At 44.0% G+C, this 17,134-nt stretch overlaps 1 protein-coding gene across 1 annotated transcript in view; it reads left to right on the top strand.

Moving 5' to 3' along the window:
• The first annotated feature begins 201 nt into the window (after positions 1–201).
• Positions 202–17,134, top strand: part of LOC129844924 (4-aminobutyrate aminotransferase, mitochondrial-like) — a 74,345-nt gene continuing 57,412 nt past the window's right edge. Inside the window, exons 1-3 of the mRNA XM_055913085.1 lie at positions 202–716; positions 13,482–13,605; positions 15,740–15,837. Of these exons, the coding sequence (XP_055769060.1) occupies positions 13,536–13,605; positions 15,740–15,837 (168 nt within the window). The 5' untranslated portion in view covers positions 202–716; positions 13,482–13,535. The remainder of the gene's footprint in view (positions 717–13,481; positions 13,606–15,739; positions 15,838–17,134) is intronic.

Here is a 17,134-nt window from a genome sequence, read left to right on the forward strand (position 1 = left end):
TCTTTAGGGACCTTTAACAGAATGTGACTGGCAGAACGGATGTTGTATGTGGGGGATGAGGGCTGCTGTAGGTATCGGGAGAGTGAAGCATAGGGTGTCATCTGAAAAGCTGTCAATAGGCTACTGTAGCCAGTAACTTGTTAGGTAAATGTTGATACGCGTCGTGAATGATTGACTAGGAGCAAAGGTATGTCAATCACATAGGTCTACATTTTATCCATGCCTATCAGTCATTTAAACTAGGTTGTTATACGGCATGGCATGCTCTCTGAGACTCTGACATAACAAGACAACATCAGTTTATGAGTCCAATATAACGTTTCCTAGTTTTATCATTGAGTGGTTCATGTTTAGCCAGTCCGCTACATTGACACTGTTCTGTGAAACTGATACTTCGTGAACGTAGATGACATGATTCGCTTTGATGAATCGTCTGGAGTTCCGCTGAACTGGGAAGCCACGTCGCTCATTGGTCAGTATTAGTTCCTTTTGACTACTTCGGCTTCTGCTATTGGCTGAGCCGCAGTCAGCCTGCCCGTGGACCCGCCTCCTCCCAGCAAAACGGACAGATTCTGATTGATAATTTAAAGGCAGTCGTTCTGTTCATCCTTCCAGTACGCGTCTCCACCGTTTTTACATAAAGTGTTTCAGCCAGCCAGTCTTACCGCACGACCCAAGCGGACACCAAGCTCCCAGTGGTACCGGGTGAAGCCTCGGTGAGTTCCCCTATGCACTGTCATCTGTCTGTGTCTCTCTCTCTCACACACACACACACACACACACACACACACACAAACCACCAAATAACTCTGCACACACCAGGACGCACAGACAGGTGACATGTCGAACCCACCGCGCTACTGCGCTAGCTGTTGTATGGCTCATAAAACCGCTTTTCACTCGTCTTTGCAAGACACATCTGCACTTAGTTAGCAATGACTCCGGACGCTTTCTGTCTTGACGTGCGCGCTTTTGCCTATATCCTAGTTACCAATACAATAGAGTAGAGTAGGTAGGCTTTCTAGTTAGTGAATAGGTCAACTGCGCTGCCAGATAGGCTACTAGTCTATAACGTCACTACACTGTAGCGCTGCAGTCCTATGTAGCCTGGAGAAAAGATGGTCATTTCGCATTGTGTCGCTTTTACTCTGCGCTCTGGTAGTCTGCCGCAGACAGGCAGACTCGATTCTTCTTGCCTCTTCTCTGCGGAAGGGATCCAGACGGATCCGGTCGGAACCGGTTCATGAGGCACTACAGTTGTTGTGCAACAGCGCAGTGCTCTTCTGATAGCGCCCAGTGGCAAGGCAGTTTATTCTGGTTCTAAAAGCGGCGAGGATTGATTTGCATAACAAAAGCCCGGTAACACTTTTACTTTAAGGTTATCTATTATCTCTTAGTCCAGAGTTTGCAGGTATAGTCCCATTATAATGAATAACAAGAACTACTTGTATAGGATCTCTGTGTAATGCATCATAATGTGGTTACAATGCGTCGTAAGGATGTCAATAGGAAAAGTAGTGCTTTAGACAGGTGTCATTAGGGATGTTTTTTGAGCCTGTCAGGTTACTGTAGGTCACAGTCTAGAACATGTGGGTGGGAATGTTGTTGTGGGATCACTGGCTCCACGAAGGCTTCAGTACAGCCAGTACAGATCCACTTCAACTTCTGACAGCATGAATGTGCTATTCCCTATTTAGTGCACTACTTTAGCCTCATAGGCCCTGGTCAAAAGTAGTGCACTATATAGGGAATAGGGTGCCATTTGGGATGCTGCCCATATCTCTTACACATTGACCAGCATTCTCCAAGTCCCTACAGAGACAGACGGGGACAGACTGGGATGACGTGTGGGAAGGCTCGGATAGAGGAAACTGAACATCCCAGGGCTGGGTGAACTGAGTTGAACCTGTAGTGCAGTGCTGTTGATCTAGCACCGTTTACAGAGTCATGTAACGTCTCTCTTTGATGTTACACCTTTTACAGAGAGTCATGTAACATCTCATTTTGATGTTACACAATGATCACAACACCGTAGACACCACTCTGAGAGCTCTGTCTTTATGGGGGGAAAGGTATACCATATACAGGCTTCAGTTTCAATGAAATATCTATCTCTCTGACACAGAGAGCTCCTTTTTCTTCATTTTCCAGCATAGTCACCAGTTGAAGTATCCTGGGGTAAGGGATGATAGTCACCAGTTGAAGTATCCTGGGGTAAGGGATGATAGTCACCAGTTGAAGTATCCTGGGGTAAGGGATGATAGTCACCAGTTGAAGTATCCTGGGGCAAGGGATGATAGTCACCAGTTGAAGTATCCTGGGGTAAGGGATGATAGTTACCAGTTGAAGTATCCTGGGGTAAGGGATGATAGTCACCAGTTGAAGTATCCTGGGGCAAGGGATGATAGTCACCAGTTGAAGTATCCTGGGGTAAGGGATGATAGTCACCAGTTGTAGTATCCTGGGGTAAGGGATGATAGTCACCAGTTGTAGTATCCTGGGGTAAGGGATGATAGTCACCAGTTGTAGGATCCTGGGGTAAGGGATGATAGTCACCAGTTGAAGTATCCTGGGTTAAGGGATGTTTTCTGGATTTTAGCTGTGTTTTTCTCAGAGCTTTGATGTTACCTCTTCCTGTTTCTGGGGCTCTGTAGCTGCTAGCCGTACTGCTGCAGGTTATGAAGACTTATCTCTGTCTGTGTGTGTGTGTGTGTGTGTGTGTGTGTGTGTGTGTGTGTGTGTGTGTGTGTGTGTGTGTGTGTGTGTGTGTGTGTGTGTGTGTGTGTGTGTGTGTGTGTGTGTGTGTGTGTGTGTGTGTGTGTGTGTGTGTGTGTGTGTGTGTGTGTGTGTGTGTGTGTGTGTGTGTGTGTGTTTGTCAAACACAAACTCTGTTCAGTGTTACAGGTTATGAAGATCTCTCTCTCTCTCTCTGTGTTGTCAAACCTCTCTGTTCAGTGTTACTATCTGCAGTGTTCCATAATAATAACCCCCACCCCCCACTGTAGCAGTGATTACACAACACTAGAGCTACTGTGTCAGTGGCCTCTCCCAGGACCGTTCCCCTAGCTACAGTGTCCTCTCCCAGGACCGTTCCTATAGCTACAGTGGCCTCTCCCAGGACCGTTCCTATAGCTACAGTGGCCTCTCCCAGGACCGTTCCTATAGCTACAGTGGCCTCTCCCAGGACCGTTCCTATAGATACAGTGTCCTCTCCCAGGACCGTTCCCTTAGATACAGTGTCCTCTCCCAGGACTGTTCCTATAGATACAGTGACCTCTCCCAGGACCGTTCCTATAGCTACAGTGACCTCTCTCAGGACCGTTCCTATAGCTACAGTGTCCTCTCCCAGGACTGTTCCTATAGATACAGAGACCTCTCCCAGGACCGTTCCCTTAGATACAGTGACCTCTCCCAGGACGGTTCCCTTAGATACAGAGACCTCTCCCAGGACTGTTCCTATAGATACAGTGACCTCTCCCAGGACCGTTCCTATAGATACAGTGAACTCTCCCAGGACCGTTCCAATAGCTACAGTGTCCTCTCCCAGGACCGTTCCCAAAGCTACAGTGTCCTCTCCCAGGACCGTTCCCATAGCTACAGTGTCCTCTCCCAGGACCGTTCCCATAGCTACAGTGTCCTCTCCCAGGACCGTTCCTATAGATACAGTGACCACTCCCAGGAACGTTCCTATAGATACAGTGACCTCTCCTAGGACCGTTCCCATAGCTACAGTGTCCTCTCCCAGGACCGTTCCTATAGCTACAGTGTCCTCTCCCAGGACCGTTCCTATATCCAGGTTGTTGTTGTTGTTGTCCAATGAATCACATTTTATTTTATAAAGCCCTTTATCACAAAGTGCTTAACAGGTGGTTGTTGTGTTAATCACCGCCACAGGGGATTGGGTGGAGTGGGGGGGGTCCTGTGGCGTTTAGCTAGTTGAGAGAATTGGAGAGAACTAACCTCAACAGCAGCTTTTCTCATCACCGCTGGTGTTTTACAAGGAAAAGCCTCAACCCAGAAACATCTGTGTGTGGCCTCATTTGCATCCTTTTGCATTCCAACTCTTGCACAAGGTCAGTCTGAGTTACAGCAGTAGACTTGATTGTGTTTTGGATCATTGACTTGCTGCATCAACCAGCTTCAGCTCAAAGACAGCTGGCCTGACATTCTCCTGTAGAATTCTCTGACACGGAGCAGAATTCATGGTTCCTTCCTATTAAGGCAAGTGGTCCAGGTCCTGAGGCAGCAAAGCTTCTCCAAACCATCCCACTACCAGCCCCATGCTGACCCCAAACCATCCCACTACCAGCCCCATGCTGACCCCAAACCATCCCACTACCAGCCCCATGCTGACCCCAAACCATCCCACTACCAGCCCCATGCTGACCCCAAACCATCCCACTACCAGCCCCATGCTGACCCCAAACCATCCCACTACCAGCCCCATGCTGGACCGTTGGTGTGAGGTTCTTACTGTGGAATGCAGTGTTTGGGACCCATGTCGTCCAAAAAGTGAACTCAAGTTTCCCCCCCAAAAACCACCTGGATGAACATCAAGACTCGTGGAAGAATGTTCTGTGGACAGATGGGTCAACAGTATAACGTTTTGGAGGGCTGTAATTCACACCATAGGTCTAATAGTCCTGTAGAGCTCTTTGTACTCTCACACACTATAGCTGGATCGCCCCGTCCTGCCCCTAGGGGACGGCCCTGCAGCGCCCCAACACCCCCCACTCAGCTTTGGGATCTTAGTGAAACATTCATTGTTGGTTTCAGGTGGCCAGAGTGACAGCAGTACAGCAGACGGCCCCAGGGCCAGGACTGAGCAGCCCAGCAGATAGAAATAGCCTAAATAGATATCTCTCCCCTGACGTGGGCATGTTTTCAATATAGACTCCTTTTGTTGTATAGTATTCCATATAAGGCATCCAGAATTTATGATAGTTGCACAGTATACCCTTCATCACAGTATACCCTTAATCACAGTATACCCTTAATCACAGTATACCCTTAATCACAGTATACCCTTAATCACAGTATACCCTTCATCACAGTATACCCTTCATCACAGTATACACTTCATCACAGTATACCCTTCATCACAGTATACCCTTCATCACAGTATACCCTTCATCACAGTATACCCGTCATCACAGTATACCCTTAATCACAGTATACCCTTCATCACAGTATACCCGTCATCACAGTATACCCTTCATCACAGTATACCCGTCATCACAGTATACCCTTCATCACAGTATACCCTTCATCACAGTATACACTTCATCACAGTATACCCTTCATCACAGTATACCCTTCATCACAGTATACCCTTCATCACAGTATACCCTTCATCACAGTATACACTTCATCACAGTATACCCTTCATCACAGTATACCCTTCATCACAGTATACCCTTCATCACAGTATACCCTTCATCACAGTATACCCTTAATCACAGTATACCCTTAATCACAGTATGCCCTTAATCACAGTATACCCTTAATCACAGTATACCCTTCATCACAGTATACCCTTCATCACAGTATACCCGTCATCACAGTATACCCTTAATCACAGTATACCCGTCATCACAGTATACCCTTCATCACAGTATACCCGTCATCACAGTATACCCGTCATCACAGTATACCCTTAATCACAGTATACCCTTATTCACAGTATACCCTTAATCACAGTATACCCTTAATCACAGTATACCCTTAATCACAGTATACCCGTAATCACAGTATACCCGTAATCACAGTATACCCGTAATCACAGTATACCCTTAATCAAATCTAGTGATATATAACTTGACATTCCCACAATCCATTGTGACATTGTGAGAGGAGAAACAACCTTCCATTTAAAGGCTTTTCTTCTGCTTGGTGACACCGTTTCTTCTGATAAATCTCCAGGATCAACATTTCTAAACAGACAGAAACAGGGAGATGGGAGATGAAACAACATACTGTTGGCCAGAATTCAGACAGCCTTCACAAGACAATAACATATGTATTCTGGATTACCGTGTGATGATAATATTCTGGATTACAGTGTGATGATAATATTCTGGATTACAGTGTGATGATAATATTCTGGATTACAGTGTGATGATAATATTCTGGATTACAGTGTGATGATAATATTCTGGATTACAGTGTGATGATGATATTCTGGATTACAGTGCGATGATAATATTCTGGATTACAGTGCGATGATAATATTCTGGATGACAGTGCGATGATAATATTCTGGATTACAGTGCGATGATAATATTCTGGATTACAAGTGCGATGATAATATTCTGGATTACAGTGCGATGATAATATTCTGGATTACAGTGCGATGATAATATTCTGGATTACAGTGCGATGATAATATTCTGGATTACAGTGTGATGATAATATTCTGGATTACAGTGCGATGATAATATTCTGGATTACAAGTGCGATGATAATATTCTGGATTACAGTGTGATGATAATATTCTGGATTACAGTGTGATGATAATATTCTGGATTACAGTGCGATGATAATATTCTGGATTACAGTGCGATGATAATATTCTGGATTACAAGTGCGATGATAATATTCTGGATTACAAGTGCGATGATAATATTCTGGATTACAGTGCGATGATAATATTCTGGATTACAAGTGCGATGATAATATTCTGGATTACAGTGCGGTGAATAATATTCTGGATTACAGTGCAATGATAATATTCTGGATTACAGTGCGATGATAATATTCTGGATATTCTGAATCTGTACTAGGGGGAATCTCCCAGGTTCTGTCCTACAGACTAGGTTTGGGGCAGTATATGTGCACACCCACAATATTGATACTACACTCCTGGTGTAACATTTCAGTGGGGCTTTTATGATGTATATTTAAAATTGTACATTTGAGTTATGACAGAGTAAAATAATTTAAGCCAAATTGTAATTGTTCGGTTACATTTATACAGGGTCTTTCTAATTGCAAAACATTCTCTGCGATGGTTACGTTGTCATGTTATAACACGACACCCAGGTTACGTCCTCGTGTTATAACACGACACCCAGGTTACGTTGTCATGTTGTAATACGACACCCAGGTTACGTCCTCGTGTTATAACACGACACCCAGGTTACGTCCTCGTGTTATAACACGACACCCAGGTTACGTTGTCATGTTATAACACGACACCCAGGTTACGTCCTCGTGTTATAACACGACACCCAGGTTACGTCCTCGTGTTATAACACGACACCCAGGTTACGTCCTCGTGTTATAACACGACACCCAGGTTACGTCCTCGTGTTATAACACGACACCCAGGTTACGTCCTCGTGTTATAACACGACACCCAGGTTACGTCCTCGTGTTATAACACGACACCCAGGTTACGTCCTCGTGTTATAACACGACACCCAGGTTACGTCCTCGTGTTATAACACGACACCCAGGTTACGTCCTCGTGTTATAACACGACACCCAGGTTACGTCCTCGTGTTATAACACGACACCCAGGTTACGTCCTCGTGTTATAACACGACACCCAGGTTACGTCCTCGTGTTATAACACGACACCCAGGTTACGTCGTCGTGTTGTAATACGACACCCAGGTTACGTCCTCGTGTTATAACACGACACCCAGGTTACGTTGTCGTGTTATAACACGACACCCAGGTTACGTTGTCATGTTATAACACGACACCCAGGTTACGTCCTCGTGTTATAACACGACACCCAGGTTACGTCCTCGTGTTATAACACGACACCCAGGTTACGTCCTCGTGTTATAACACGACACCCAGGTTACGTCCTCGTGTTATAACACGACACCCAGGTTACGTCCTCGTGTTATAACACGACACCCAGGTTACGTCATTGTGTTATAACACGACACCCAGGTTACGTTGTCATGTTATAACACGACACCCAGGTTACGTTGTCATGTTATAACACGACACCCAGGTTACGTCGTCGTGTTATAACACGACACCCAGGTTACGTCCTCGTGTTATAACACGACACCCAGGTTACGTCGTTGTGTTATAACACGACACCCAGGTTACGTCCTCGTGTTATAACACGACACCCAGGTTACGTCCTCGTGTTATAACACGACACCCAGGTTACGTCCTCGTGTTATAACACGACACCCAGGTTACGTTGTCGTGTTATAACACGACACCCAGGTTACGTTGTCGTGTTATAACACGACACCCAGGTTACGTCCTCGTGTTATAACACGACACCCAGGTTACGTCCTCGTGTTATAACACGACACCCAGGTTACGTCCTCGTGTTATAACACGACACCCAGGTTACGTCCTCGTGTTATAACACGACACCCAGGTTACGTCCTCGTGTTATAACACGACACCCAGGTTACGTCCTCGTGTTATAACACGACACCCAGGTTACGTCGTCGTGTTGTAATACGACACCCAGGTTATGTCGTCTTGTTATAATACGACACCCAGGTTACGTCCTCATGTTATAACACGACAGATAGAGGACACAGGTGTACAAGCCAGATTCATTCATGAATGTCTTTCTGCTTTTGTGTGTCATTCATTCTCCATTCTCGCTAAACACTGGATTCTCTGACTGAGTGAGAACCGAGCCTCTGTGTGTGTGTGTGTGTGTGTGTGTGTGTGTGTGTGTGTGTGTGTGTGTGTGTGTGTGTGTGTGTGTGTGTGTGTGTGTGTGTGTGTGTGTGTGTGTGTGTGTGTGTGTGTGTGTGTGTGTGTGTGTCAGCCCTCTGCTCAGTGACAGAATGAAGTAGAGACCCCTGATGAATAATGATCTGTTCAGTTTTATAACGGAAAGAGGAAAGACCTGGAGACTGGATTCTCTGTTAACATGGAGAGATGAGAGAGTAAAGACCTGGAGACTGGATTCTCTGTTAACATGGAGAGGTGAGAGAATAAAGACCTGGAGACTGGATTCTCTGTTAACATGGAGAGATGAGAGAGTAAAGACCTGGAGACTGGATTCTCTGTTAACATGGAGAGATGAGAGAGTAAAGACCTGGAGACTGGATTCTCTGTTAACATGGAGAGATGAGAGAGTAAAGACCTGGAGACTGGATTCTCTGTTAACATGGAGAGATGAAAGAGTAAAGACCTGGAGACTGGATTCTCTGTTAACATGTAGAGATGAGAGAGTAAAGACCTGGAGACTGGATTCTCTGTTAACATGGAGAGATGAGAGAGTAAAGACCTGGAGACTGGATTCTCTGTTAACATGGAGAGATGAGAGAGTAAAGACCTGGAGACTGGATTCTCTGTTAACATGGAGAGATGAGAGAGTAAAGACCTGGAGACTGGATTCTCTGTTAACATGGAGAGATGAGAGAGTAAAGACCTGGAGACTGGATTCTCTGTTAACTACAACACTATCCCTCACGATAGTTGATGTAGTGTGTGTATGTGTGGGCGGGCACATCATGTTGTTAGTTGTTACATGATGTCCCCAGACAGGCTGACCTAAGTCCCAGGGTTCTCCTGTGTGTTAGTGAGATGTTGTTAGTTGTTACATGATGTCCCCAGACAGGCTGACCTAAGTCTCAGGGTTCTCCTGTGTGTTAGTGAGATGTTTTAGTGGGGGATTCTTTGCTGTCTCTGTCCAGATGAAGGATGCAGGTGTACCAGTTAAACCAGTCAGTATATCAGTATATATATATATATATATATATATATATACCATATATCCTGGTTGGAAGATTCACAGAATCAGCAGAAAATACAGAATCCTCCAACCAGGATTTAAGGAAAACCTGTGGATTTATATAGTTTATATAACCTGGCGATTTATATAACCTGGGGATTTATACAACCTGGGGATTTATACAGTTTATACAACCTGGGGATTTATATAGTTTATACAACCTGGGGATTTATACAGTTTATACAACCTGGGGATTTATATAGTTTATACAACCTGTAGATTTATATAGTTTATACAACCTGGGGATTTATACAGTTTATACAACCTGGGGATTTATATAGTTTATACAACCTGGGGATTTATACAGTTTATACAACCTGGGGATTTATATAGTTTATACAACCTGGGGATTTATACGACCTGGGGATTTATATAGTTTATACAACCTGGGGATTTATACAGTTTATACAACCTGGGGATTTATACAGTTTATACAACATGGGGATTTATACAGTTTATACAACCTGGGGATTTATACAGTTTATACAACCTGGGGATTTATACAGTTTATACAACCTGGGGATTTATACAGTTTATACAACCTGGGGATTTATACAGTTTATACAACCTGGGGATTTATACAGTTTATACAACCTGGGGATTTATACAGTTTATACAACCTGGGGATTTATACAGTTTATACAACCTGGGGATTTATACAGTTTATACAACCTGGGGATTTATACAGTTTATACAACCTGGGGATTTATACAGTTTATACAACCTGGGGATTTATATAGTTTATACGACCTGGGGATTTATATAGTTTATACAACCTGGGGATTTATACAGTTTATACAACCTGGGGATTTATACAGTTTATACAACCTGGGGATTTATACAACCTGGGGATTTATACAGTTTATACAACCTGGGGATTTATACAGTTTATACAACCTGGGGATTTATATAGTTTATACAACCTGGGGATTTATACAACCTGGGGATTTATACAGTTTATACAACCTGGGGATTTATACAGTTTATACAACCTGGGGATTTATACAACCTGGGGATTTATATAGTTTATACAACCTGGGGATTTATACAGTTTATACAACCTGGGGATTTATATAGGTTATTATATAGTTTATACAACCTGGGGATTTATACAACCTGGGGATTTATACAGTTTATACAACCTGGGGATTTATACAACCTGGGGATTTATACAGTTTATACAACCTGGGGATTTATACAGTTTATACAACCTGGGGATTTATACAGTTTATACAACCTGGGGATTTATACAACCTGGGGATTTATACAGTTTATACAACCTGGGGATTTATACAGTTTATACAACCTGGGGATTTATATAGTTTATACAACCTGGGGATTTATACAGTTTATACAACCTGGGGATTTATATAGTTTATACAACCTGTAGATTTATATAGTTTATACAACCTGGGGATTTATACAGTTTATACAACCTGGGGATTTATATAGTTTATACAACCTGGGGATTTATACGACCTGGGGATTTATATAGTTTATACAACCTGGGGATTTATACAACCTGGGGATTTATATAGTTTATACAACCTGGGGATTTATATAGTTTATACAACCTGGAGATTTATACAGTTTATACAACCTGGGGATTTATACCACCTGGGGATTTATACAGTTTATACAACCTGGGGATTTATACAACCTGGGGATTTATACAACCTGGGGATTTATATAGTTTATACAACCTGGGGATTTATACAGTTTATACAACCTGGGGATTTATACAGTTTATACAACCTGGGGATTTATATAGTTTATACAACCTGGGGATTTATACAACCTGGGAATTTATATAGTTTATACAACCTGGGGATTTATACAACCTGGGGATTTATATAGTTTATACAACCTGGGGATTTATACAACCTGGGGATTTATATAGTTTATACAACCTGGGGATTTATATAGTTTATACAACCTGGGGATTTATACAGTTTATACAACCTGGGGATTTATACAACCTGGGGATTTATACAACCTGGGGATTTATATAGTTTATACAACCTGGGGATTTATACAGTTTATACAACCTGGGGATTTATATAGTTTATACAACCTGGGGATTTATATAGTTTATACAACCTGGGGATTTATACAACCTGGGAATTTATACATTTTATACAACCTGGGGATTTATACAGTTTATACAACCTGGGGATTTATACAACCTGGGGATTTATACAGTTTATACAACCTGGGGATTTATATCGTTTATACAACCTGGGGATTTATACAACCTGGGAATTTATACAGTTTATACAACCTGGGGATTTATACAGTTTATACAACCTGGGGATTTATATAGTTTATACAACCTGGGGATTTATACAACCTGGGGATTTATACAGTTTATACAACCTGGGGATTTATATAGTTTATACAACCTGGGGATTTATACAACCTGGGGATTTATACAGTTTATACAACCTGGGGATTTATACAGTTTATACAACCTGGGGATTTATATAGTTTATACAACCTGGGGATTTATACAACCTGGGGATTTATACAGTTTATACAACCTGGGGATTTATATAGTTTATACAACCTGGGGATTTATACAACCTGGGGATTTATACAGTTTATACGACCTGGGGATTTATACAGTTCATACAACCTGGGGATTTATACAGTTTATACAACCTGGGGATTTATATAGTTTATACAACCTGGGGATTTATACAGTTTATACAACCTGGGGATTTATATAGTTTATACAACCTGGGGATTTATATAGTTTATACCACCTGGGGATTTATATAGTTTATACCACCTGGGGATTTATACAGTTTATACAACCTGGGGATTTATGCAGTTTATACAACCTGGGGATTTATACAGTTTATACAACCTGGGGATTTATACAGTTTATACAACCTGGGGATTTATACAGTTTATACAACCGGGGAATTTATATAGTTTATACAACCTGGGGATTTATACAGCCTGGGGAATTATACAGTTTATACAACCTGGGGATTTATACAACCTGGGGATTTATATAGTTTATACAACCTGGGGATTTATACAACCTGGGGATTTATATAGTTTATACAACCTGGGGATTTATACAGTTTATACAACCTGGGGATTTATATAGTTTATTATATAGTTTATACAACCTGTGGATTTATATAGTTTATACAACCTGGGGATTTATACAGTTTATACAACCTGGGGATTTATATAGTTAACAGTACTGTATGGCTGTACCAGAGTATCAGTCATCTGACTACATAACAGTACTGCCTTTTAGTTACCATAAACCCCCCCCCCCCACACACACACACACACACCTCTACACTGTCTGTCTCTGACCTGCTAACCTCTACACTGTCTGTCTCTGACCTGCTAACCTCTACACTGTCTGTCACTGTACTGCTAACCTCTACACTGTCTGTCACTGACCTGCTAACCTCTACACTGTCTGTCACTGACCTGCTAACCTCTACACTGTCTGTCACTGTCCTGCTAACCTCTACACTGTCTGTCTCTCTGTCTCTGTCTCTCTCTCTGTCTCTCTGTCTTTCTGTCTCTCTGTCTCTCTGTCTCTCTGTCTCTGTCTCTCTCTCTGTGTCTCTGTCTCTCTGTCTCTCTGTCTCTGTCTCTCTGTCTCTCTCTCGCTGTCTTTCTGTCTCTGTCTCTCTGTCTCTCTGTCTTTCTGTCTCTGTCTCTGTGTCTGTGTGTGTGTCCTCTGATTGTATATGACTGACATTTCTCCCTCCGTCTTCAGGTGGCGTGAAGGCAGGTGTTGAGGACTGTCTTTCTCATTCTGTTGTTCTGAGTCATGGCGTCCTCTCTGCTCAGCAGGCAGCTGGCCCTCTCCCTCCAGCAGAACCTCAGGCTCACTGCACCAGGTACACACCGCTCACACACACCGCTCACACACACATAGAGGTAGTAGGAGCAGTAGTGTGTAGTGGTTATGTCTGTTAGAGGTAATATCTATATGCAATCAGCTAATGCTCTATACCAGATATATCACTGTTTCTCACACACACATACCCTGTGGCCAGACAGCCTAATGATATCACCCTACATACCCTGTGGCCAGACAGACTAATGATATCATCCTACATACCCTGTGGCCAGACAGCCTAATGATATCACCCTACATACCCTGTGGCCAGACAGCCTAATGATATAACCCTACATACCCTGTGGCCAGACAGCCTAATGATATCACCCTACATACCCTGTGGCCAGACAGCCTAATGATATAACCCTACATACCCTGTGGCCAGACAGCCTAATGATATCACCCTACATACCCTGTGGCCAGACAGCCTAATGATATCACCCTACATACCCTGTGGCCAGACAGCCTAATGATATCACCCTACATACCCTGTGGCCAGACAGCCTAATGATATAACCCTACATACCCTGTGGCCAGACAGCCTAATGATATCACCCTACATACCCTGTGGCCAGACAGACTAATGATATAACCCGACATACCCTGTGGCCAGACAGACTAATGATATCACCCTACATACCCTGTGGCCAGACAGACTAATGATATCACCCTACATACCCTGTGGCCAGACAGACTAATGATATCACCCTACATACCCTGTGGCCAGACAGCCTAATGAGATCACCCGACATACCCTGTGGCCAGACAGCCTAATGATATCACCCTACATACCCTGTGGCCAGACAGACTAATGATATAACCTGACATACCCTGTGGCCAGACAGACTAATGATATAACCTGACATACCCTGTGGCCAGACAGACTAATGATATCACCTGACATACCCTGTGGCCAGACAGACTAATGATATCACCCTACATACCCTGTGGCCAGACAGACTAATGATATCACCCTACATACCCTGTGGCCAGACAGACTAATGATATCACCCTACATACCCTGTGGCCGGACAGACTAATGATATCACCCTACATACCCTGTGGCCGGACAGACTAATGATATCACCCTACATACCCTGTGGCCGGACAGACTAATGATATAACCCTACATACCCTGTGGCCAGACAGACTAATGATATCACCCTACATACCCTGTGGCCAGACAGACTAATGATATCACCCTACATACCCTGTGGCCAGACAGACTAATGATATCACCCTACATACCCTGTGGCCAATCAGACTAATGATATCACCCTACATACCCTGTGGCCAGACAGCCTAATGATATCACCCTACATACCCTGTGGCCAGACGGACTAATGATATCACCCTACATACCCTGTGGCCAGACATACTAATGATATCACCCTACATACCCTGTGGCCAGACAGACTAATGATATCACCCTACATACCCTGTGGCCAGACAGACTAATGATATCACCCTACATACCCTGTGGCCAGACAGCCTAATGACATCACCCTACATACCCTGTGGCCAGACAGACTAATGATATCACCCTACATACCCTGTGGCAGACAGCCTAATGATATAACGCTACATACCCTGTGGCCAGACAGACTAATGATATCACCTTACATACCCTGTGGCCAGACAGACTAATGATATCACCCTACATACCCTGTGGCCAGACAGACTAATGATATCACCCTACATACCCTGTGGCAGACAGCCTAATGATATAACGCTACATACCCTGTGGCCAGACAGACTAATGATATCACCCTACATACCCTGTGGCCAGACAGCCTAATGATATAACCCTACATACCCTGTGGCCAGACAGACTAATGATATCACCCTACATACCCTGTGGCCAGACAGACTAATGATATAACCCTACAAACCCTTCTGCAGGACAAGTCAGCAACACAGCATTGCCTTAACACTGTCTCTGTGTGTGTGTGTGTGTGTGTGTGTGTGTGTGTGTGTGTGTGTGTGTGTGTGTGTGTGTGTGTGTGTGTGTGTGTGTGTGTGTGTGTGTGTGTGTGTGTGTGTGTGTGTGTGTGTGTGTGTGTGTGTGTGTGTGTGTGTGTGTGTGTGTGTGTGTGTGTGTGTGTGTGTGTGTGTGTGTTGTGTGTGTACAGGCTGCAGGTATGTGAGTAAGGCAGCAGCGAAGACTCAGATGGAGTTTGAATACGATGGGCCTTCCATGAAGACTGAGGTCCCAGGACCCCGTTCCAAGGTACTGAAACACACAGTGGGCCTGATTCCCTGTACGTCACTAACAGCACAAGGAACCAGTAAGAACCATAGCTATCTGTTAGAAGGCTCGTTCTGTTTGACTTTGGTCATGTTCAATGGTGACCTCTGTGTGACCCTGTGATGGGAACAGTGGACTGTACACAACCATCCTGAACACTCTGTTGCACACAGGCTTCGTCCCAAACAGAACCCTATGGAGGGAATAGACTGCATTAGACCAGGGCACTATGGAGGGAATAGACTGCATTAGACCAGGGCACTATGGAGGGAATAGACTGCATTAGACCAGGGCACTATGGAGGGAATAGACTGCATTAGACCAGGGCACTATGGAGGGAATAGACTGCATTAGACCAGGACACTATGGAGGGAATAGACTGTATTAGACCAGGACACTATGGAGGGAATAGACTGCACTAGACCAGGACACTATGGAGGGAATAGACTGCATTAGACCGGGGTACTATGGAGGGAATAGACTGCATTAGACCAGGGTACTATGGAGGGAATAGACTGCACTAGACCAGGACACTATGGAGGGAATAGACTGCATTAGACCAGGACACTATGGAGGGAATAGACTGCATTAGACCAGGGTACTATGGAGGGAATAGACTGCATTAGACCAGGGCACTATGGAGGGAATAGACTGCATTAGACCAGGACACTATGGAGGGAATAGACTGCATTAGACCAGGACACTATGGAGGGAATAGACTGCATTAGACCAGGACACTATGGAGGGAATAGACTGCATTAGACCAGGGTACTATGGAGGGAATAGACTGCATTAGACCAGGGTACTATGGAGGGAATAGACTGCATTAGACCAGGGTACTATGGAGGGAATAGACTGCATTAGACCAGGACCCTATGGAGGGAATATACTGCATTAGACCAGGACCCTATGGAGGGAATAGACTGCATTAGACCAGGACCCTATGGAGGGAATAGACTGCATTAGACCAGGGTACTATGGAGGGAATAGACTGCATTAGACCAGGGTACTATGGAGGGAATAGACTGCATTAGACCAGGACACTATGGAGGGAATAGACTGTATTAGACCAGGACACTATGGAGGGAATAGACTGCATTAGACCAGGACACTATGGAGGGAATAGACTGCATTAGACCAGGACACTATGGAGGGAATAGACTGCATTAGACCAGGGTACTATGGAGGGAATAGACTGCATTAGACCAGGACACTATGGAGGGAATAGACTGCACTAGACCAGGACACTATGGAGGGAAGACTGCATTAGACCAGGACA

This window comes from Salvelinus fontinalis, unplaced genomic scaffold, assembly GCF_029448725.1.
Source record: "Salvelinus fontinalis isolate EN_2023a unplaced genomic scaffold, ASM2944872v1 scaffold_0250, whole genome shotgun sequence".
Taxonomy (NCBI): domain Eukaryota; kingdom Metazoa; phylum Chordata; class Actinopteri; order Salmoniformes; family Salmonidae; genus Salvelinus; species Salvelinus fontinalis.